A 25,114-nucleotide genomic window follows, 5' to 3' on the forward strand; every position below is an offset into this window, starting at 1 on the left:
CCTCAGATCATTACACAGACGTCTACTCCAATTACAGGATCACAGGTAAGTAGCTAATCCTCATAAATGGAAGGAGAGGCAGAGTTTTAGGGTGAGAAGAGAGTGCAGTGAAAGAAGACACTTGGCTTTTCATCACATCTATGGATTCCCCCAAACAGTTTTTAAAAATAAAGTATTTCAAAATATAGAAATTTCCAATATCTGCGTACCCATAAGCAAGCTCCAGCAATTCATATCATGTAGCCATATAGCCATATTTGCTTTAGATTTTAAAATATAAAGGAAAATATTACGAATTTAAAAAAATAGTTTCTAATTACCTTGGGTTTCCATCATAAAGTGAATCTAGACTTTGAGAACTCTCACGAGTGTCTGGTAGACTATACATTCCCCTATTTATAGTTACCTCCTTTATATCTCAGACAAGGTTTTCTTTTTTCCCTGGCTCATCACTGAACAGCTTTTCTCTTACTCTCTTCTTCTTCAAGCAAGCATGCCCGCTTTTGAAGTTTCTTAAGGGATATTTACTGCTGTAACAACAGGAAAAAGCCTCTCTGCTATGTCTTCCCTAATACCTTCTTTCAATTAGATCCTGTAGAGAAAGACAAAGTCACAGATTGTGCCAAATGCCTCAGTAGTCCCAGATTTCCTTCTATGTTAGTAATGGACATAAACGTTATTATTGAGTCTATAATAATAATCACAAATAATTCCACTCTTTCGGCTTTTAAATGGTTGAGGATGGAAAATGCAAAGAGATTTCCAATCAACATATTTTTTTAAGGGTATGAAATACTCTACATACTGTTTTGTATCACACTTTAGATAGGTGTGTGTGTGTAACAAAAAAATCTTGATACTATAATTAGCTTTTGTCTTTTTAAACTGCTCTTGAAAATACAAAGACTAAGTAGTTAGATCTGAGACTGTGCAAGGATTTATGACCAATCTGTTTACTTAAGCTTTGTGTCACCTCCATTTCCATGTGAACTGAGGATGATATTAACATCTAATAGATGTTGTTGTAAACAAACCTACCATCTGAAATGGAAATCTATAAATTGACTATAAAGAAGGAAATTCAATTATCACTGAGTAAAAAGCCATTTTCTTTATGAAACAGATAAAGGAGAGAAAGGGAGAAGTTGACTTTCAAGACTTCACAAGCTGGATTCTTGTAAGAAAAGTTAAAAAAATTCAAACCTTAAAAAAGGCTAGAACAACTAAATCCTGAGGAAGCCTAGGGGCAAAAGTTTGGTAAGGATTTTTTTCAAGTTTATTGCAATTTTTCCTTTAATTTTTTCTGATCATAAGATTAGCACTAGTTCACTGTGAAAAACCTAAGTATAGAGAAACAAAAAGACAGGGGAAAGATCATATACCAATTATAAGCAAATGTTGTTTACATTTAAGAATAATTTCCTATGTAGTTATTCTGTTTTCTCTAGCTGAAAACAAAGAAACAAACAAAAATACTAAGTTCATAGATACAGAGAACAGAATGGTAGTTGTCAGAAATGGGGGGGGTGAAGGGTGGGAGAAATGGGTGAAGGAGGTCAAAAATAATCATATACATTTTAAATTTAATATCTTGCTTTACTTTTCAATATTTGCCCATGTCAGTAAGTAAACAAGCATAAATTTTAATGGTTGTACAACATGCCATTATGTGGGTATTCCATGATCTGCTCCACTATTCTTTTACTGTTGGATATTTGAGATGTCTCTTCCTATGTACTGAGTATATAAAATATATTCATTAATTGCTTTAGGCATAATATGATTACATTTTGGATTATTTCCTTTGGCTAGATTCCCCAATGCTGAATAACTAGAACTAAATGAATACCTTTATTAAGGATCTTCTTATATATATAGTACTTAATAGCTTTTCGAAGCAACTGTATTGAATTACATTCCCTTCAGCAATGTTTGTGCAAATTTTTGCCCTACTCTCACCAAACTGGGTATTAACATGGTTTTTAGTCTTTGCTAATTTGATAGGGAAGAGGGAGAGAAAGAAGTCAAAGTGTTGGTATTTTACTTTGAGTATTTATAAGGAGAGTCAGTGATTACTCTGCATCTGTCTGGACATGGGGATGGGGGGAATACACTGAATGGATAAGTAAAACTAGTGGGAAGTGCACGCCAGGCAGTGGTGACATGAGACTGGTAATCCTTGAAAGTGTGGCAACTACCCATTTATCTGAGTACTAACTAAACCCCATTATTTAGGTAGCATCTTGAAATTCCACAATGGAAAAACTTCTGGAGGAATGCCAGGTTACTGGATCTAATCTTAGTTTAACCCAAGGCCCTGGTTTTGAGTCTTGTCTTTTTTTTTTTTTTTTTTTTTGTGGTACGCGGGCCTCTCACTGTCGCGGCCTCTCCCGCTGCGGAGCACTGGCTCCGGACGCGCAGACCCAGCGGCCATGGCTCACGGGCCCAGCCGCTCCGCGGCATGTGGGATCCTCCCAGACCGGGGCACGAACCCGTGTCCCCTGCATCGGCAGGCCGACTCCCAACCACTGTGCCACCAGGGAAGCCCTTGAGTCTTGTCTTTTGACAACAGTTAACATAATGGAAGGAAAACATACTAGAAAATGGTTGACTGCAAATCCTTAATGACTATGAGAAGTAGATATTTTAATCATTTTTTTGCAGCTACTATTATGATATATGACAATAAATATGAGCTTTCCTTCTCTTTGTCTAAGTGGATAAAATATAAAAAGCAAGTAGGCAACTGGATTCCAAATTTTTATTCACAGTCAGGAGAAATTTATTAAAGTGCTATCGTCATATGGTAGATTTATGAGCTATTTCTAAGTTCTTTTTGGAATTCTCTAATTACATAAAAGCATTCCAATTGTATTGGTAAACCTTCACAATTTATGTCTATTAATAAAACCAAACTATTTTAATTTCATTTGAAATGACAATGTACTACCTTCTTCCTTCACATTTCTTTATCAGAAAATATGATTCAAAACTTGAAAATACTATTCTTTTTTCTAAATTGCATACATCTACATCATCCAGTGCTATCAATTACTGTCCTCAATATGCATTTTATTCTGATGAAGAGGGTGAGGGAATGAAGAATAAAAACACAGAGAAGGAAAATGAGAATGCTTGCAACTCAAAGAAGAATTTGGAAAAACTCAAGGAAAACTTTGTTTTGGAAAAAGACATGAATGTGATGAATAAATAATTTCAAATACAACTGGAATAAAAATCTGTTATAAACTCATACGTGTTAACATATCATAGTTTAGTTTTCAAATATCAGTTATTCTTTGTTGCTTAGGAAGTGGAAGATTTCATGGGTTATAGAAGATTGCAGCTAGCTCATTACATGAGGGTTAGATGTTGAACTGATGAGCAAGTAAATAAGAAAGATAGATTGTGGTACTAACCCTGTTGGCTTTGGGAAATATGTGGACAGGGTTATGGCGCAGACAGAGCAGGGTCTAATTCCAGTTCTACCAAGTCCTACATGACTCAGGAATCAGCCGGTCCGAGCTTCAGTGTAACTACAACATGGAGATTATGAAATCTCTCCAGTATTAATATTGTACACCTGGCACACAATAAACCCTCAAAAAATGGTCTATCACCAATGTCATCACCATCACATTCCTCCTCCTCTTCTTTGTCCCAAAGAAAAGAAAAAATCTACCATAAACTCAGAACTCTTGGATTCCTCTGTTCCGAATGTTATTTCCTCCAAATCTTCAATGGTGTCATTCCAATCTGAGCTCCCTAAATTCACCCTAAAGTAGTCCTCCTCTTCCTACCCCTCTCTCTGACACTCTTTATCACATGATTGTATTGTATTTTCTTCACAGCACTTACTGCTATCTGAAATTATACTGTGAACTTCTTTAGTATTTTATCTCACTAGCACGTACATTTCATGAGAACAGAGACTTTGTCTAGTTTCTTCATCACTGAATCCTCCAGAGACAAGAACACTGCCTGGCACATAATAGATGCTCAAAATTACCATAGGTGGCACATAATATTTGCTGAATAAAGATGTGAATCGTAAGCAACTAAACAGGTTAATAACTGCAAGCCTGACAAGATGACAGAGCTTTAAGGTCCACTATACCTAATTCTTCAGAGTTAAACTCTGGGTTAATATTATTCTAAGTCTAGTCATAATGCATTATATAGTCATAAAGATTAGATAGCAGAAACTCAACACACTATCATAGGGAGTGAAGTCAGAAAGAGGAAAACAAATACCGTATGCTAACGCACATATATGGAATCTAAAAGAATGGTACTGATGAACCTAGTGGCAGGGCAGGAATAAAGACGCAGATGTAGAGAATGGACTTGAGGACACAGTGGGGGAAGGGGAAGCTGGGACGAAATGAAAGAGTAGCACTGACATATATACACTACGAAATGTAAAATGGATGGCTAGTGGGAAGCTGTTGCATAGCACAGGGAGATCAGCTTGATGCTTTGTGATGACCTAGAGGGGTGGGATAGGGAGGGTGGGAGGGAGGCTTAAGGAGGAGGGATATGGGGATATATGTATACATATAGCTGATTTACTTTGTTGTACAGCAGAAATTAACACAACATTGTGAAGCGGTTATACTCCAATAAAGATATTAAAAAAAAACACTCAACACACATGCTACAGTTGTTATTTGAATTAATAGTTAAATCTAAATTGAATATAAGTCTACTTTCTACCTGACTAGAGGAAGTGTATGACAGAAGACTAAAGTAAGAAGCCACCATTTAATAATTTTAATACCAAGTTAGCTATAAGAATTGAAACACAGAAGTTAGCAGCAATTTATAAATTAGAGCAATTGTCACGATTATTATATGAAGAACTTAAAAATATCTGTTAAAATAAGATTAAACAAATAAATGCATCAACCAAATGGGACTTATAAGACAAACGTGACAATCTCTTTTGCTTATCTGGTCTAACCCTAACCTTCTACCTAATGGCATGAATGAAAAACAAAAGTGTTTATAATAAAGAGCTGTGAAAAAATTCTTGTGTTCTATGCCCATATCATTAAACCTCTTGGATTTCCTCATTTTGAAGGACCCTGGAATTAGTCACTATTTGTACTGCTTCAGAGGAATGGGATGCCTCAGATTAAAATAAAGATCAATTATTAAGTTAAAAAGCAAACATTACCCTCAAGGCTTAGGTCCATTTTATTATCAATGTAAAAGAATTTCCAGCTAAATTATAAGATGAACTTCCAAATGCAAAATTAATGTTTGTATATCCAGATATATCAGCAGATCTCTCTCGGAGAAACACTTTATAATGTATCAGAAATGGCTTAAGTTACTAGAATAGTTAACCCTAAGATTTGTCAATAAACTATCTTCTAAAACATTTTAAAGAAAAAAACTTTAAATACATAAACTATAAATCTACATCATAAAATGGTAACACAAGAAAGCTTTGTAAATGAAATCTTTAGAAGACATACTTTAGAAGGCACCTACTATAGACTGAATGTCTCTGTCCTCCCAAAATTCATATGTGAAATGCTAAACCCCAATGTGATGATAATTTGGAGGTGGAGGCTTTCTGAGGTGTTTAGGTCATGAGGGTGGAGCCCCCATGAATGAAATTAGTGCCTTTATAAAAGATATCCTAGAGAGCTCTTTCACCCCTTCTGCAATGTGAGGACATATAGAGAAGATGGACATCTATGAAACAAGAAGCTGGCCCTCACGAGACACCAAATCTTCTGGCACCTTAATCTTGGATTTCCCAGCCTCCATAGCTATGAGAAATAAATGTTCACTGTTTATAAACCACCCAGTCTATGGTATTCTACTATAGCATACAGCAGCTTGAATGGACTAAAGGAAATTCAAAACAAATTCACATCACTACAATCAAATTTACTAAATTTATTGTAGGTACAGTTTCATCTATTATAGCTTAAAAGAAACAGCTCTGCACAGGTACATAGTTGCATTTAATCTAATTAGTTAATATGCATTTTGTTTACATTTCTACTGCCAACTCTAATCATCTGTACTGACTTCTTAAGGCTCTAGAGTCATGAATGTTTGTCTAACAATCATATATTTAAATTTCATACTGCATGAATATTTTTCTCTTTTTTGTTTAAACAGCAGCCATTGTTCAGTACATATTTTCATATGGATTTATGAATATTATGTAAAGTGTTTATATCTTAGCAAATTTAAAAATAAGTTCACTGATGCTTGAAAGTTTTTTTTTTAAGACCTATTTTTTCCTTTCAATTAAAATATATTGCAAAGTAAGCTATGCAGATAGCTTCTGGCAAAATCCCTCCTTAATCACTCAGTCTTGTGACGTTATCCTGGATTATGACATCATTCAAGACTTCCCTATTTTTTAAATATCTTATTCATACATTCCACTATATAGCCTTAACTTCCAGAGCTTCTAGTCATCTGCTAAATTACTGCAACTTCTACTATCCTACTTCAACTAAATATCAGGCAATTTAACCAGTCCATTTTCTCTCTAACCATCACTCACCTGTTTTTTTTCATACTGTCTTATATTCATTCTTGGACTTTATGGTCTATAATTTTAATGAAACTTTTTGCCAATACCATAAAATCCAGGCCTTTTTTGGTGTCTCTGTCTCATCTGTCTAGCAAAACTCAATGAAAACAAACCAACCACCTTCTCCATGCTTGTATCTGAACTGCTGAGCACTACTGGAGAAAGAAATACCATACACCTGAGGATTGATGCCACCATGAATTCATGGTCACCCATGTAGATACTGTCCAGAAATTCTACCATGTATCTCTAGTCACAACCCTCTCTAGAATGACAATTTCAAATTATACACACTCATCTGAAATGTCTATTCTCTCCCCGTGAACCTCAGCAGATGTCCTTGTCTGATGCTTCTTCAAACAGTTAACAGGGGCCATCGCATAGTAAACATCTCATATCTCTGCCACCAAATCTACTAAGTCACTGACATGTGTGCCCATTTTCTCCTCTACTCTCTCATACTGCAGTGGAGGAGGGACCACTCCCTAAGGCTATCTGTCCTCTGAATCCTACCCTCCCCTACCTTCTAAAAGACCTCCTCCTCTTCAATCAAAAACAATTTGGATTATATGCTATTATTCTACTAAAAGTACTTTCAGTAAAGTCATCCGTGACCTCCATATTGCTACGTCCAAAGATATTTTCAGTCCTTAAACATCTTGCCCTAGCAGCAACCTCTGACACAACTGAATACTTCCTCATTTTTCAAAATACTATTTTCCCTTTGCTTCTGTGATAATCACATTTATTAGTTTTCCTCCTACTTCTGGGATTACCACTTCTTAGTCTCCTTTTCTAGCTCCTTCCTCTCACCAATGCCTAAATGTTAAGGCTCCCTTTTTTCAATCTATATGCATTCTCAGCAGCCCCATTCCCTTCTATCCCTTCTATTATCATTTAGCTGTTGATGACTCATAAGTTCAAGCCTATACCCTACTTCTATCTTCTATGTTTGAGATTCCTAATGTCTGGTTGCTACTTGCTGTCTTGTAGCTAGACTGTCCAACTTTGAAGGCCAGCTCTGCTGCTGTGTATGCCCTTGGGTAAGTTACTTAACACTCAGTGCTCTGTTTTTCCCTATGTAAAATGAGGATCAAAACAATATCTACTCCTACTTTACAGGGTTGTTATAACATCTAAACGAATCAATATTTGTCAGTGGAGACTGTTTCTCCTGTTCATTGTTTCTGCAGCATCAAGTGAGTGCAGTCAGTGCTTCAGTGCAGGTATTCAATAAACCTATGTTGATCCACTAAATAAATGAACTTACCAGATGGTAAATTATCACAATTCTCAGGAATTTTCTATTAGACCCATTAAATTTTAAGTTCCTTGTTATAGGTACCTCATGATACCTTCCTAAAGGACATTGCAATAATTTCAAAGAAAAAAAAATACAGAAATATTACTAGAAAAGTACAGCTTTTGTTTAAATCACACATGTACATACACACACAAATTTAGTATTAGAAATCTATTTCAATATGATTCAGACAATAAAAATGATTTAAGTATTGGTTTTAACATTGTAAATTATGAAATGATTCACTATAAATCTAAATATAAACATATTACCTCATCTTTTACATTAGGTTTTGCACAACAACAAGTTCCTGGTCTGAGCAAACACTTAAATCAAAGAGGAAGTGGTTGGAGGAAAGGCACCAGGTCCACAACGTCTGCTCAACACAGCAGGGTGCTGCCGAAGAGCGATGATTAGCTCCCCCACTAGACAACTGCAGTACTGATGACAGGCATTCCTTTTCTATAGCATAGTTTACCTGGGTTTCTCAACTTTACTGTTTGAAATTTGGAAGGTTGGAGAAGTCTAGAATAGGAGATGTTTCTTGCAGAAACAGAATTTTGTAGACAAGTGCTAGAAGAGTAGCCTTTTACTTGACAAGTCAGTGAATATGTTTTCCTAACCCAAAGCATGACTCTCTACTTACTACCCTAGGGCCACAGGATGGAAGTCTTTTCCTTGTGGTGCAGACTAATTCCAGTTTGGGGACCCTTGAAAAAATTCCCCTCTTTTCACAGATTCCTATCTTCTGCTTCTCCTGGCAGCTGGGAAGGCTATACAGTTTAACCCAAGTCCGTGGCTACTGTGGCAGTCATTAACACTATTTACTCCCAGGCATGTGGTGGTAACATTGCATCCTGTCCCCCAACCCGTTAAGTTACAGTGACCATGTGACTTGCTTTCGTCAATAAGATGGAGCTGAAGTAACAGGTGTCTTTTTGATAGACATGTTAAAAGCCAGTGTGTGATTTTCCAGGTTTTCTTTTGCCACCTCAACACCCTGCCTCCTGCCTTGGCAAATGGAAATGACTCAGATGGCAGCTGCTGCACCGGTCTGGGCTCTGGAGGGAGGATGATGAGAAGCAGAGTTGTGGGCAGAGCATGCGGCATGGGCAAAGCACAAAGAGTGTGTCGAGCATATTGTCTTAAACCGTTGAGATTTTGAGGTTGCTACTGCATCATAATAGGTCTATTCTCGCTGATATGAATTTGTAGTCCACTTACTATGTGCAAAGTACTGTGCTAAACTAAAAGGGATACACATATTTCATTAAGAAACAAGTTAATTTTCTGAGTTTCCCTCTCCTTTAGGTGCCAAGCCCTCTCATTTGGTCTACCACATTTATCAATCAGGTACAAATCTATACCAGCTTCTGCCATTTATACCTTAGCCATGAATAGGTTTTGGAGCTGAAATTCTTGGCAAACTGTAGAACTGCTTTCATGAATTACTGAGATAAAGTTCTTATGGCTAATAAAACTTCTGTGCTTCCAAAAACAATTATAAATATAGGATAGAGCTTTGTACAGAGTGAGACACATAGAAAACCTGAGTTAGGGAGTAGGTATGATTTCTGTAATTCAATGTAGGCCAAAAAAAGGGAGCATTTTCATTTGATGAAAGTGTACATTATTTTAGAATCGATTCCATGTACTCCTAGGTCCCTTTTAAAGTACAAAATAAACTTCCAATCTTAATAAAATATTCAACATGAGACAATTTAACTCATTAACCATGGAAACAATTACAAATTTAAGCAAAATTACTGTAATCTAATATCATTTTGCTAAGTTAAACCTTTTAAAATGAAAATATTACCTATTCAGTTTATCATATTCCTTTATTTTATAAAGTTTCAATAATGAATGCTAAATAGTAAATTAATATCTAAAGTATATATAAGGATCATCACTAAACAAACTCTACAAAATTGAGGTCCAGCACCCCAAATGTCTGAATCCTATTATGAGAAAAAAATAGATCTTTCTACCACTACACTCACATTCTCAATCTTATTTCTCTCCTCCCCACTCCACAATCCTACCCACTTCCTTTATGTTTTCCCCCTTGATATTTTTAAAATTAGAGGTATTAGCTACTTCTCTTTTTCAGTAAGTCCTTCAGCAATCTTTTGTAGTGGGGTGTCTGGAGCAGTGGATTTCTTTTGGTTAATTTGGGAAAACGTTATTTTGCTGCCTTCAGAATGAAGGCTACCTTGGCACAGTAAACTGATCTAATGTAAAAATCTATTACATGTGTTTCCCCAGTCTTGGGTCAGATGCCCTTGTTGCCTTTATTCAATGAAAGCTCATTCTTCAATTTTTTTAGCTTTGATGAGTTGACTTTTTCTAGTTCACATACTTAAAACATATTACTTGAATGTTTCCTTTGAGGATTAAATACCTTGTCAGTTCTAAATGTTCTCTCTCAATTTACAGAATAAAGTAGTTTTTCAAATCAGGAAAAGCTTTCCTAAGTAGTATTTTATTAAATTATCAGTTTCCATACAGCTTGTCTATTTCCTCTGACACCCTTATTCATCATAGTGGAATTATGTCTTTTTTTTGACTCCCAAACATCTTTTCTTCCTACCCTTCCAATAGGGCCTTCAATTTCCTATTCAGGAATTATCTATACTTGGTCCTCATGGGATACTGAATTCAAACCCTGTGGAAGACTTTTTATCATATGCTCTCTTTCATTTCCTAAGATCCTTAAGGGACCACATTAAATAAAACTGCCAATTGACCTCTTTCTCCTGGAACTTTGTGTCTTGACAAGGGTAGGAAAAAATTAGTGCATGTTTATTAATTCTAGGGTGGCCCAGAGAGATTGTTGAGCCAAAGAGATCCTCTGTGGCAACTTGAGAGTGCTAGTTCCAATTTCTTCTTCAGCCTTCTCTATGAGTCTGTGGCATCACTATATCCCATTAAGTTTACTTTCTGCTCAATACAGCCACTGATTTCTGTTGTAAAACAAATAATAATATGTGGTATAGTCATACATGCTATTTTCCATATGTATCGTCTTCTCTTGAAATGTCTTGTTTTGCATTTGCCAATTTTCAATATCACTTTTGCTTTGATTACTCTTATTCTACAGTAATAGTTCCCAAAATTTGTTCTGGGAAACAATGTTTGTAACTCAGTGTTAGCAGATGTTACATTACAAAAAAAAAAAAGAGGGAGGTTATAGTTAAGTAAGTATGGAAATACAGAGAAATAAAATTAGTTTCTTTTTCTGTGAACTGTGAATTTCTAAGAAAGAATATAGGATGTAACTTTTTCCAAATTTATTTTTAGTATGTATACAGATACAGATTTATCCTGCCATATCTAAAGAAACTAGTGGTCTATAGAACATAATTTGGGTAATGATATTCTAGATGCTGCTATTTACTATCTCCAATGAGGACTTTCGTTTCCGTTGAGCTTATAATAGAGCAATGCTATCTCTTTTATTTATTTTTATTACTGATCATTTAGTATTTGGTATTCATCTTATTTTTATCCCATCCATTTGTAATTCTCGTGGTTATCTGCATTTCTTATATAGACTCTGGAAATCTTGTGGCTCGGCTTTTTAAAAAAAAATAACACTACACAATATTTTAACTGAGCTGGGGCATTTCAAGTTTTTGAATATGTCCCTCTAATAAAAGTATATGTCAACAGGTATTTCATGTTCCTATTGTTCTTTTCGTAGGTTTAGAGGTCCATTGACATTCTCGATTATTGTTCAGTGTTTCTAATTGTAATTTTCCTGAAGCAGATAACACAAGTCAGTGGTATTTCCTCTTCTGTTTTTGTAACATAAATTTAAGAATCTTGAACTTACATAAATGTGGGCCTATATACTTCTGATGGTGATTTATACGATGTTCTCAGAATACTCCTGAGCCTCAGTGATGAAATGAGAATGTTAAATTATGGTGATTTAGTAGTCCCTCTATGAGATAATTTAAGAAGATGAATTTTCCTAGACTATCTTAGTAATACCTTGATCTATAAAAGAGTGTGTAGCATAGAACTTTATCAACAATCTAAAACCAACTAATCCATAATGTGGCCACGTTGATGTTCATTCTATTAAACGAATGCCCAATTTTTCATTTTGATAGGGAGACAAATAGATCAAGCTCAGACTTAGGGTAAAATAATTTTCCTTGATCACATTCCTGACAGCTAATTCTCCTGAGTGCATTGGTCAAATGAAAGGCAACCATCAGTGATGAGGTAATAATTGGGAGGAAGAAACAGGAGATGATGGTAAAACAGTCTTATACTAATCGCTTCTCCTTGGCAATCCCACTTTAGAGGATAAATATATTTATTGGCTGATTATAGCTACATTATTCAAAATATAGGAATACTGGAAGCAACCCAACTGTCTAACGTTTAGGGAATAGTTAGCAAAAACTATGCTGAGAAGATGAATCTTTAAGAACTAAAATTAAAAATGTATTCCATAGAAACAAAGAAAAGTATTGATATATAAGAAAGGAAGTACCTAAGGTAACTTTTATCATAAAATTAAAATACAGAAAATATAGATATAATTAACACAATGAATGTTTTGCACAGGGATAAGGACAAAGCATATATACTAAAAGAATAATTATTTTCAAAGGAGGTGTTCTTTGTAGTCTTTTGCTTACTAAAGTTAGCTAAGTATAGAATTTAAAAATATCCTTACAATGTCTTAGGCAGATGATTTTATCTGTAGGCAAGCTATATCTGTATTATATTTATATCAGTATATAAACATATATGTCTCTAGTAAGCATACACACATATAGAAACAAACACAGGTATATAAACTTAAGACACTGTTATGAGTAAAAAAGTATCCTAATCTACATGATGAATATTTAGAAGAAATACATAATTGTTTCTCTTTGCATGCTCCATTACCCTATCTGAGCCCAGGTACAATGAATAAGTCCTTATTTCCTCCAAATTGTCTCACCCCACAGAAATGATGAAGGAAGTTAAAACCAAGGTCATCCTAAGTATGTCATGCCAAAAACAATGAGAATACACAGGCACTGGATACTCAAAGACATATATTCTAAAAGCAGAAACTTCTTTAGTAAAAAAACAGTAATTAATTTTAATTTTGAGTTTTTAAAATTATGGATTCCCAGGCTTAGCGTTTAGAACATCCTACACCAAAATGAACAAATGAAGTTATTTGCGACTGGAAAAAGGGAAGAAGAGGGATAATGAAGAACAGGGGTTATCACAAACAGGACAGATATCGGGGAATATAGAAGCCACCTATATACTTTGAAAATCTCTATGGTAGAATAAAATCTAAAAAGAAGGAGAATGTTAAGATTGTACAGGCTGTTTTGTTATGACTAGGAAAGCATCTGAGAGACGAGAAACAAAGTAAAGCAGTCTTTCTCATTAAGCATATATTGCTCTGCTTAAATTTGTTTGAAGGAGCACAGAAATACATGAACTAGTACCACTAGGTAAGATCCCCTCTTCCCCCCAGCCAGATTGCTGAGGCTAACACAAATCTGACTGATATGCAATTGAAATACGTGACAGTTTTTCCTGATGTCAGCTTTTAACACTGTTGAAATTAAAGGTGAAGTCCATTCTAATGACTCTTAGTGGAATCTTAAGGTTGTTATTCATAAAGCTGTCCAAAACCTTTCAGGAAAATAGCATCTGTGCTCTTCATGAGCATGATACAAAAATCCTTTCTTAATCTATCAATAAAAGGCAGCTAAATTAAAAATTCCTTCTTTGTTCTGAGCAGCGATAATTAATTAAGCCCCAACCTAGAAGGAGTTGCAAAGCACTTTATGTAGGGTTATTGGCCTACAGGACTTCTCACTGGGAAGCTGAGTATCTCACTCACACCCTCAATTTCTTAAATACTCTGATTTTTATATCTCACTTGCCAAGCTTTATTTCAAAAAAGTTTTTATTAAGTTAATATTATACTAACATTAAAATAATTTTTAAAGAAAGAAATCCACAAACCTGCCACTATACTAAACTCTTTACTTTGTCCATAGGCATATATAATTTGTAGTTTTAATCACACCATACATAACATAATGGAGCCAGGCTTTTTTAAAGGCATTGCCTAACATTTCCTGACAACATGCTCTGTCAGACTTTCCCAGTGTGCTTATTTAATTAGTACATATTATAAGAAATTCAGTATATGCTAGAGGCCCATCAAAACATGAAAATTTAATGGATATCACAAAAAGCATACTTTACTTGGAGAATATCATTTTAAGACACTTCATAATTCCCATTTATATGCCACTTTTCATCTTACCTCTTCTCCAGACAGGTAGTAAGCTGAGATTAGTCCACCGACAAAGCGTATATTTACTTCAAAAACAGAAACTTCAGCATTCTGTGGAAACAAAATAAAGGAGGTTCATATATAAATGGTAGTACACAATTGAGAAAAATATCACCGTGATAAAGTGCACGAAATATTTAAATTTTGTTCAATCCTATATGCTTGCCCAGAGAAATTTATACACAAGAGGGAAAAGCCCTGCCTTCTAACAGTGTCAAAACACATGTAAACAGAAAAAAATTTTTGACTCTTAAAATAACAATTATAAAAATATTTATAAAATGAAGTTACTTCCTCCCTCTATTCAACACTAGATACAATACTCAATATTCTTTTTTTTTTTTTTTTCGGTAGGCGGGCCTCTCACTGCTGTGGCCTCTCCCATTGCGGAGCACAGGCTCCGGACGCGCAGGCTCAGCAACCATGGCTCACGGGCCTAGCCGCTCCGCGGCATGTGGGATCTTCCCGGACCGGGGCATGAACCCGCGTCCCCTGCATCCGCAGGTGGACTCTCAACCACTGCGCCACCAGGGAAGCCCTACAATACTCAATATTCTTTGTGCAGGTGCAACAGGCCCCGGACATTCTATTTTTCCATTGTGTTCTTTTATTTTATTCATTTGCCTGTTTTTCTTCCCAAAAGACCATTCAGACTCTTTATACTTTTGCTGGTAGTTCAACATTATTCTAGAATTCTTCCCACATCATTTTAAAGTAGCACAGCTAGAATGTAAATAGGATTTGAAGTTGGAGTGACTTGGGTTCTAGTGCTGGTTCCCAAATTTTCTGTCTGTGGTCTGGGATGATCACATTTCTCTGAGAAAAGAAATTTCATCTTTGCATAAAGGAGATTATAATAATATATGTTGTACCTTGTTAAAACAGCTCTTATATACATCAATAATAGCTTGCTTTTATTATTATTTACAAAGCTCTATATCCTGTGCTAATCTCTATATGGACTATGTCATTTAGTCCTATATCAACTGTGCGAAATAATTACTATTCTTACATACATTTTACAAACGGAGAAACTGAGATTTATAGTGGTTACTATGACTGTCTTAAGGTCAGACAACTAATAAGTGGTTGAGGGCTTCCCTGGTGGCGCAGTGGTTGAGAGTCCACCTGCCGATGCAGGGGACATGGGTTCGTGCCCCGGTCCGGGAAGATTCCACATGCCGCGGAGCGGCTGGGCCCATGAGCCATGGCCGCTGAGCCTGTGCGTCCGGAGCCTGTTGCTCCGCAACGGGAGAGGCCACAACAGTGAGAGGCCCGCGTACCGCAAAAACAAACAAACAAAAAAAAAGAAAGTGGTTGAAACAGGATTTAAACTTGACTACTCTGATTCCTGGTCTAGATCTCTGTTATCCTGACTCCTATATCACCTCACATGATAATGCATCAAGTATCCTTATTAATGGTCATATAATTGTGGCATATAATTAGTAATTATTGCCAATACTTTTATTATTTTACAATATTTTGACTACTACGTGGATCTGTCCTACATTCTATTGCTAGATAATTTAGCACAGCTAACCTACAATAGATGGTAGGTACACTTTGTTACCGAACCAAACTTGGGTCCGCTTGCCCACACACACTAAAGCCAATCCACTGACACCATGTTGTGTGTGGTAAAGGAGAGTACAACGTTTACTGCAGGGCACTAAGCAACAAGAATGAGCAGCGCATGCTCAAAAGACCGGAACTCTTGATGGCTTTCAGGGGAGGGGTTTTAAAGGCAGTGTGAGGGAGGGGCTGCAGGGTGCGCGATCAGCTCGTGCACCATTCTCGGAGTGGTTGGCATCAAGGTGAAATTTCAAGCGTCATCAACCTTCTGGTTTCAAATGGTCTAGGGTCTATGTGCTTGTGGTCAGCAGTTTTCATCTGGTGTGGGCCTGCTTCCTGTAAAAACAACATAGGAATGTGTGCCAGGCCTTTATGTATATCTTTCAGGGGACTGGGAGCTCGGTGATTCTGCAATGTGGCGGATTTATAGTCTAACTTGTTACCAGTTTCCTGGGCCAACAGCTATTCTTTGTTTCTACATCTTCATATTTCCTGATCATTAACTCTTCAGCCAGCCTTTTGAGACTCAGGGGAGGCCTAGAAGACTAAAGAAAAACCCTTTTGCTTCAGAGGATAGGGACACAGGGGCTTGTGTATGGTTTCAGCTTCAAGCTTTTGTTAGCTTCTTTTCATGTTCGTTAGGCCTACCCAGTAATTGTTCACTTTTGCCTGGTATCAAACAATTCACTGAAATCACAGGGGCTAACAGCAAACTAATATATGGAGTCACATATCCAGCAGATGAGCTTAGTCACAATCATCTGAGATATTATTTCCTTTAACAAACATTTATTAAGCAACTACTATGTGTCAGGCACTGTCCTAGGTTCTAGGGACATGGCAATGAAGACTCATAAGGTCCTCAAATTCATGGAGTCTACATTTTAGTGGGCGAAAACAATTCCAGAAGAAAAAAAAGAGGTATATTTTCTTTAATTTCCACATGCTCTCTATAAAAAGGTATAAGCATCTAACAAACTAAAGCTAAGTAATTGCTTAAGTTAAAAAAATTTTTCAAAAATTTCTTGCAAAAGGAAGGTCATGAATATTACTTGGGAGAGACACATACTAGGTCAGAGTTAGGCAAAAGCATCATAATATAAGACTCTGGTGAGTTCATTCAATTGTATTTCATAATTTGTAATATGCACCTAAAACAGTTTGATTAAAGTACTTTACATGGGAATAATTTATCTGTGATGTGTATTACTCTGAATATTACATAAATATTGGTAAAAGCTTTAATATTCCACAAAATTACTGATAAGGAAAGAGGAAGTGAATCGTTAATTTGTTTTGGCTCACACAACTATACTTCTTATGTCTAAAGGTAACAATGTCTAATAATAAAATCTAATAAATAAAACCCTAAAATCCTATCATTCTCAATTTGTACTTGTTTTTCAGTTTTTAAACCTAAGAACAGTCCTCCACATTTCTGCCTACTGAAGTCTGTTAAGATGATTTTATATTCTTTTTTTTTTTTTTTTTTTTTTTGCGGTACGCGGGCCTCTCCTGTTGCGGAGCACAGGCTCCGGACACACAGGCTCAGCGGCCATGGCTCACGGGCCAAGCCGCTCCATGGCATGTGGGATCTTCCCGGACCGGGGCAAGAACCCGTATCCCCTGCATCGGCAGGCGGACTCTCAAACACTGCGCCACCAGGGAAGCCCGATTTTATATTCTTATTCTAGCTTTGGCTTCATTTGATATACATTCTCTTTTCCTCCTATGAAAATTTTGGATAATCAGGACTTTTATATAAACATCTGATGAAAACTATTGCATTGTAGAAGACTGAGCCATGTCAAACACCATCATAAATACACCTTCAGCAAGCCATCAGTCACCTACTAGGTACAACCAGTTATTGATCCAGCAATGTATTCTAGAACCTAAATTCTATTTATCTTCTGCTGTCTGTAAGATATTGAGAGACGTTTTTGCAAAGTGCCACGCTCAAGGTCAGTGTTCTGTCTTTTGAATTTCTCGGATCTAACAGCCAAGAAGCAAATCTGGCTTGTTAGTGAATCTATACAGGTTCTCAGTTACTTGTGTTCTTGTCTTTAAAGATCCCGCTCAGGAAGTCACATCACCATTAGTTGTATTCAATAGTCATCATATCTACCTTCTTTTGAAAACCAAAATTACATTTGAATTCCCAGCATATAATTTTTTCTACTTTTTTTTTCTTTTATTTCTTTTTTTTCTTTTTTTTTTGTGGTACGCGGGCCTCTCACCGTTGTGGCCTCTCCCATTGCGGAGCACACGCTCCGGATGCACAGGCTCAGCGGCCATGGCTCACGGGCCCAGCCGCTCCACAGCATGTGGGATCTTCCCGGACCGGGGCACGAACCCATGTCCCCTGCATCGGCAGGCGGACTCTCAACCACTGCGCCACCAGGGAAGCCCCTACTTTTTTTTTTTTCAAAGTTAAATCTAAATTATTTAGAAACCTTAATTTGAGAGCGCTTAGCATTTTGGGTTATATTATGTTTTAGGTCAGAAGACTGAAATTTATACACTTTAGGTCACTCTTTACATACAGATCCTTTGATGAAAAACACTAAGAAGATAAAAACATAAATTGGCTGGCTAGACTGCGGGCAGCAGACTATCAATACACTACCTTAGAGTCAGAAAGACCTGGGACTGAAGGTTGGTTCAGGAGCCCACTGAGTGCAAGATCCCAGGCAAGTCACATATTCTCTCTGAGCCTTGGTTTTCTCATTTGTAAAAAGGGACAGTGCATTTCTTACAAGGCGCTACAAGTCCATGAATGTAAAGCACCGTGCACAATGCCTGCCACAGGTAAAGTACTCAATAAAATAAGTGCCATTACCACTGCACAAAAGCTCAGCTTAAGTAAACCAATAAGGCCTAGCTTCCTCAGGGCTTCCTGGAAAATCAGAAACTCCAGAATCATAATCTTCTAAATACTAGAATGCAAACTGATATACCTTCTCTGACTCTCATGGGAGTCATGTTTCAAATCCTCTTTTGAAATACAGTATCCTGACCAAGCTTCCTTTTGGGCTTGATACAATTTATACGATATCTGGGTTTTCAAAAGTTAACTTCTACAATCTGAGGGTTTGAGGCCAATTTTATAAACTTCTGACTCTGATTTCCATTAAAATAAACTTATTAAATCTAAATGAAGATATTCATCCTATTAATATTCATGCAGCACTTTTTAAGATGTTCTAAAACTTTTCCAGTGACTTACCCTAATGACAGGAGATGGGTTAGGGCAGGCAGAGAACAGTATGTAAAGGAGGGAAGCCCCAAACAGCCTGCAACACTAAAATCTTTTGGATTTATCTTAACAATGTAGATTTTGTAGTCTCCTTCAATCTGTGTTTGTTTTAAATGAGATTAAATCCGTTAAATCTTTAAGTAAGGTCACATTGCAGGAATATGCCCCATGTAGTCCATGGCTTCTAGTACATAGCTGTATGTGAGCACCAGTTTGAGAAGCAGATCCAGTCTTTGTTTAATCTGCACGCACCTGCTAGTTAATTTCACAATTGATGAGCAAGTGGAAGGTGGATATTTTGGGCTTAAGGCCTACCCACAAAACCATGTGGACTGGAGACACTGCACTTTCACTTTGAGTTTCCTCTACCAACAGCCTTTGAATCAAAGAACACACTTAACCAGAATCATACATACATTTAATAAAATATATGGTATAATTAAGTTTACATCGAAAATCAAGAGGTGAAATCATGGAAAAACAAGGCTTCAATACTTATCTCTCATATTGCCTTAGGTGTCTTAGACTGATAATTTCCACCTTAAGTTTATCCCTTTCCTTAGTATTGCTGTCCTCTGGCTTACTATACGTATATGTGAAATTATGAGATAAAGTGATAAAGCTTGCTAAAATGGAAAAAAGTTTAATTCAATAAGCCATTTTGTATGGCTCCCTCCCCCCATCCTTCACGTTATCCTCCATCTCTCTACTGGGAAAGGTGTCCTTCCAATAAACAGATCAGGAGCTCACAGGCATGAAGAATCTAACCATATCCAGACAAGAGGGAAAGTGAACACTTCAAAATCCCTGTTTCAACCTGAGTGCCTAAAAGATCAACCTCTTACAAGATGGTATTTTAAATAACTCAGAGAAATTTATTAGGTTGTATTTTTTATAAGCAACTTATTTACCAAAATTATCTATAAAATGATAGATTTTAGTAGATTTTAGTAAATGAAATAATGGGCTTGACCATTTTAATAACAAATTTAGGTTGGAGAACAGATTCAGCCACAGTTTTTGACTGCAGAACTACAGAGGTGCAGACTTTCCTTGAAGAATAGATATATTGTTTCTTTGCACCTTCAGGCCTTATGATAATTATTTAGAATAAAACCTGCATCAAGTTTAAGGAATTCTCCTTAATTCTTAACTTATGATTCCATACAGCGGGCAGGTCTGATTGACTGCATTAAATTGAAAAAGACTTCTTGGAAAAGAACTTTCATTTTCAGAAATATCTTAATCCTCTTCTCAGTGTTTGGTCCCAATTATCAGAGTTGTTTTTTTTAAAGAGTATTTCTCTGAGCCCTAAGATCAAAGAATACTTCTTTGTTAGCTATTCCTCCAAACTTCCTGTCAGCTTTCTACTCAATGAACTATAAGCGAGGAACAAGCAAGCATTAATAACAACCGTCCCACTACAAACCAATGCAATAACTGTTTAATAACAATTGTTCCACTACTAACATATAGTAACTATGCTTTACCTTACTGAGAACCAGTAGAAACATCAGACTTTACAAACCCATTGCTTAAAGACAGGTCATTGCCTATAAGCCTTGCCTATGTTTAGGTTTAGCATACACATTCATTTATAAATGGTACTTTAAAGTATGTGTTGTATTAATATTCTGAGGATTACAACTCCTTTTAACAGATTAAATAGCAACATTAAACTTTATAGCTTGGTATAACATATGTCTGAGCAGTTTTTAACTTCATATTTAAGTAACATGATAAATCTCTTTAGATGAACAAAGTGCAAATTCTTTGGGCCATAAAGATAGGCAAAATCAACATCTTCTGTCAGTAGATTGGTTTTTACCACAAAGGTCCAGAAGGACCCTCCAGTAGCAGTCCAATCTATATATCACTAATTATGGTCAGAGGGAACAGATCAGTATCCTTATAGCCAAAACCCAAATAATCACCCTTGGCAGACACTGATTAGCATTCGGATAGAAAACATTAAATAACTCCATTCGACAGGATAATTAACTCAGTTATTTGCACCATTAGGATGTAATGCTGCTCTAAAACAGAGCTTTTACAAGAGCAATACTAAGGCAAATGTCACCTTTCATGCTCCATGGCATGGAGCTCTGGACCTAAGCCAAGAACTCATTCAGGCATTCAAGAAGATCCAAAGTTGCTTTTTGAGGTCAATTTACAACCTTCGGATAGAGAACCCTACAGCTTATTTTCCTGAAAAATAGGATGGCATTCCGGTTGGATAAGAGAACAATCCGAATCTTTAAACTAAAAAATAAAGTCACTGTTGCCACCAATACCTCTGTTATTTTTCAGAAAAAAAAATGGTGTAATTGGTGACATAATCACTTGAATCTGTGGGTAGAACGAGTGAATATAAGACAAATTCTCTAATGGGACATAATAAAGCCAACTAGAAAATTGTAAGTTGAAGCACTTTAAAATGATTAGGAGATGGGACTTCCCCGGGTGCACAGTGGTTAAGAATCTGCCTGCCTATGCAGGGGACACAGGTTCGATCCCTGGTCCAGGAAGATCCCGCATGCCATGGAGCAACTAAGCCTATGTGCCACAGCTACTGAGCCTGTGCTCTAGAGCCTGAGAGCTACAACTACTGAGCCCGTGTGCCACAACTGCCGAAGCCCACGCACCTAGAGCGTGTGCTCCAAAACAAGAGAAGCCACCACAATGAGAAGCATGCGCACCGCAACTAAGAGCCACAACTACTGAGCCCGCTTGCCGCAACTAGAGAAAGCCCGCGAGCAGCAATGAAGACCCAATGTGGCCAAAAAAAAAAAAAAGATTAGGAGAGTAAATCAAGATAGCTGTCCTGAATTTATGTTTGTTATTAATTTTGATATGGGAAGTATTATCATTTGGATATTATTGATAAACTTCTATATTTTTCAAGGAAAATATGGCAATACCCAAAGAAAGAACTGCAACAAATGTTTCAAGACCTTTCAAATTAGGAATAGTAAAATAAACAGAAATTTGAGACCTGTGACTATGGCTTTTTTTTTTTTTTTTGCGGTACTCGGGCCTCTCACTGTTGTGGCCTCTCCCGTTGCGGAGCACAGGCTCCAGACGCTCAGGCTCAGCGGCCATGGCTCACAGGCCCAGCCGCTCCGCAGCATGTGGGATCTTCCCGGATCGGGGCACGAACCCGTGTCCCCTGCATCGGCAGGCGGACTCTCAACCACTGCGCCACCAGGGAAGCCCGACTATGGCTTTTAAAAGTGTATTTTTAAAGTATATTTTGAAGGGTATAGCCCAAGACTATCAATAACGGTCTTAAAATGATATTTTACATAAAAATCTTTCAACTCATTGAATAAATTATTAAAATACAAAAATACAATTTTAAAGAAACAAAGCTCAGTATCTTAGCCATCACTCAACCTATAGTCTAATCCCTTTATCTTACAAGTAAGGAAGCTAAAGAATTTGCTCTTCTTCTCTTCTAAATACTCTGGGCTTCTCTGGTGGTGCAGTGCCACAACTACTGAAGCCCGTGCACCTAGAGCCCGTGCTCTACAACAAGAGAAGCCACCGCAATGAGAAGCCCACGCACCGCAACTAAGAGTAGCCCCGCTCGCCCCAACTAGAGAAAGCCCACACGCAGCAATGAAGACCCAATGCAGCCAAAAATAAAAAAATAAATTTATAAAAATAAATAAGTAAATACTCTGATATCCTCTATTAGATTCCCTCTGCTTCCTAATAGGTCCCCACGGTCCATGGAATACATTCATGTCACCCGGTCATGGTCTGAGGCCAGCCAACTGCCTTCTGTTACCTTGTCTATTACCTTGAGAGGCGTTTTTGCTTAGTCCTTTTAAATAAATGATTCCAGAGTTTCTCAGACTACCACTGGGCATGAAAGCAAAGAACTGCTGCAGTATTTGGGGGAGGTTTGGGGAAGTAATGCTGTATGTGCCAGACAAGGGACCTGGACACTATTCGGGTCTCGTGTCACTAAAGTCTACTTTCCCGTCTTCCAACATTAGACTCTGGAAGAATCTATTTCTCATTCCCCTACCTTTCTGGAGGTGAGGGACGGTGGAGGAAACACATTCTCCATTCTCTCCTCCATATATAAGCTGAAGACAAGCTCATTTTTATTTACTGGTAGGTAGCTGAATTTACTCAAAAATAACAAGGCAGGAAAAAAGTATTATTAAGAAACAGTAAACCCTCAGAAGGAAATCTAAGTTTTTGTTCATTGCCTTAATTTTTCACACTCAGTTCTACTGGTAATATCCGAGCTACCAGACGTCATATTCAACCAAAGAGCTGTAGACCCTTACAAAATCCCTCGCTCCTTGGGCCTGTTTCCTCATAGTTAAAATAAAAAGACTGAACACATCAATCTCCAAGGTCCCTTTGTATTGGAATACTGTCTCCTTTATATTCTAAATTCAATTATAAGGCAGATTAAACATAGACTCATCTGCTTGTACTTTAAGTCAGTGATCTCCAAAATGGGGTACATATGGCAATTAGAGGAGTAGGAACAAAATATTAAAACTTTTAATTTATATATGTTTTTAATCCAAAGAGGTAGGACAAAGACTCAGCTTTATGCTACCTTTACACTCTGAACTATGTTGGTATTCTCACTTGGTCTGTGGGAGAACAGGAGCTCCACAAAGCAGAGGGGTCGGCAGGGAGACACCCTTTCTTTGTCCATGTTACTTGTGATTGGTTATGGAGATTTACAGATATTATCAAATGCTTACCAGATAGACAAGAGGCTTACAAGAATTTTTGCAAAGTAATCTCAGATTTAAAATAATACCAATAGTGAAATAAGTGAGGCAGAGAAAGACAAATATCACATGATACCATTTATATGTGGAATCTAAAATAATGATACAAACGAACTTATTTATGAAACAGAAATAGACTCACAGATATAGAAAACAAACTTATGGTTACCAAAGGGGAAAGGGGCAGGGATAAACTGGGAATTTGGGATTAACAGATACATACTACTATATATAAAATAGATAAACAACAAGGACCTACTGCATAGCACAGGGAACTATATTTAGTATTTTGTAATAACCTATAATGGAAATGAATCTGAAAAATACACACACACACATACGTGTATATGTGTGTGTGTGTATGTATAACTGAACTTAAAAAAACACCAATAATGCAAACATAAGTGAATGACTCAAAAACACCAGGGTCAACTCTTCCTGTTCTTAAAACAAGCTCTCTGTCAACCTCATTACAAGGTAAAGCAATGACTGGAATTAGATTAGCTCTGACAAGATGTAGCCCTCCTTAATTATCAAGAAGTAGTATTAGAAGAGTCCACTGTCCTTAATTATGAACCTTTTCCTTGGCGTACAGTGGGTATTGAGGTTTGTTAAAAATGATAGTACATATATGAAATTTAAAAAAATATTTCATATATAAATTGACAAAAGGTTATACTGGGAATTCCCTGGCAATCCAGTGGTTAGGACTCTGAGCTTCCACTGCAGGGGGCATGGGTTCAATCCCTGGTCAGGGAACTAAGATCCCTCATGCACATGATGTGGCCAAAAGAAAAAAAAAGTTTAAACTGATAAGGGTCTACAATCAACAAAGGTTAAAGGCTTATTTATGGGAAAGTGGATGCAGCTGCTCCTGGATGCATGTGGAGTGTTGAGATGAGCTACTTCATGGTATTACTGACTTGGCAGCCATTTTGTTTTGCCAAGCGGCTTGCAGGGGCTTTAAATGGACACTAGCCCCTCATGCAAGAGTGTGCCCTCGATTAACAGCCCCAGAGTCCCAAGCAAATGTCAGTTCCTAATATGACTCCCTCTGTGATCATGTCTCCCCCACCTCCCAGGGCCTTCCCCTTGTGCACCCCCTTAGAAAAGGCCACTGTGGAGCTTACCAATTGGTTTGAATTGACCAATTTGGCCTTAGCTTTGGAACCCCAAAGCACTTCACCCACCCCAGTAACGGCATGTGCCCCAGGTCCTGTCTTTTTGCCTGTCTGTACTCTGCCTTGATCTCCCTGTGTGGCCCCTGCGGGTGAGTCATGGACCTTCTCAGGATCTGTTAAGTAATAAA

General features: G+C 37.1%; 1 protein-coding gene across 3 annotated transcripts in view; it reads right to left on the bottom strand.

Annotated features, from left to right (window-relative positions):
* MAN1A1 (mannosidase alpha class 1A member 1) overlaps positions 1–25,114 on the bottom strand; it is a 181,927-nt gene that overhangs the window by 107,990 nt on the left and 48,823 nt on the right. For all 3 annotated transcript variants that reach the window (XM_081250807.1, XM_081250806.1, XM_081250808.1), the window contains one exon: positions 14,176–14,256. In XM_081250807.1, coding sequence (XP_081106933.1) covers positions 14,176–14,256 — 81 coding nt within the window. The remainder of the gene's footprint in view (positions 1–14,175; positions 14,257–25,114) is intronic.

The sequence above is a fragment of the Mesoplodon bidens genome (assembly GCF_964165515.1).
Source record: "Mesoplodon bidens genome assembly, chromosome: 12".
In the NCBI taxonomy this organism is placed as follows: Eukaryota; Metazoa; Chordata; class Mammalia; order Artiodactyla; family Ziphiidae; genus Mesoplodon; species Mesoplodon bidens.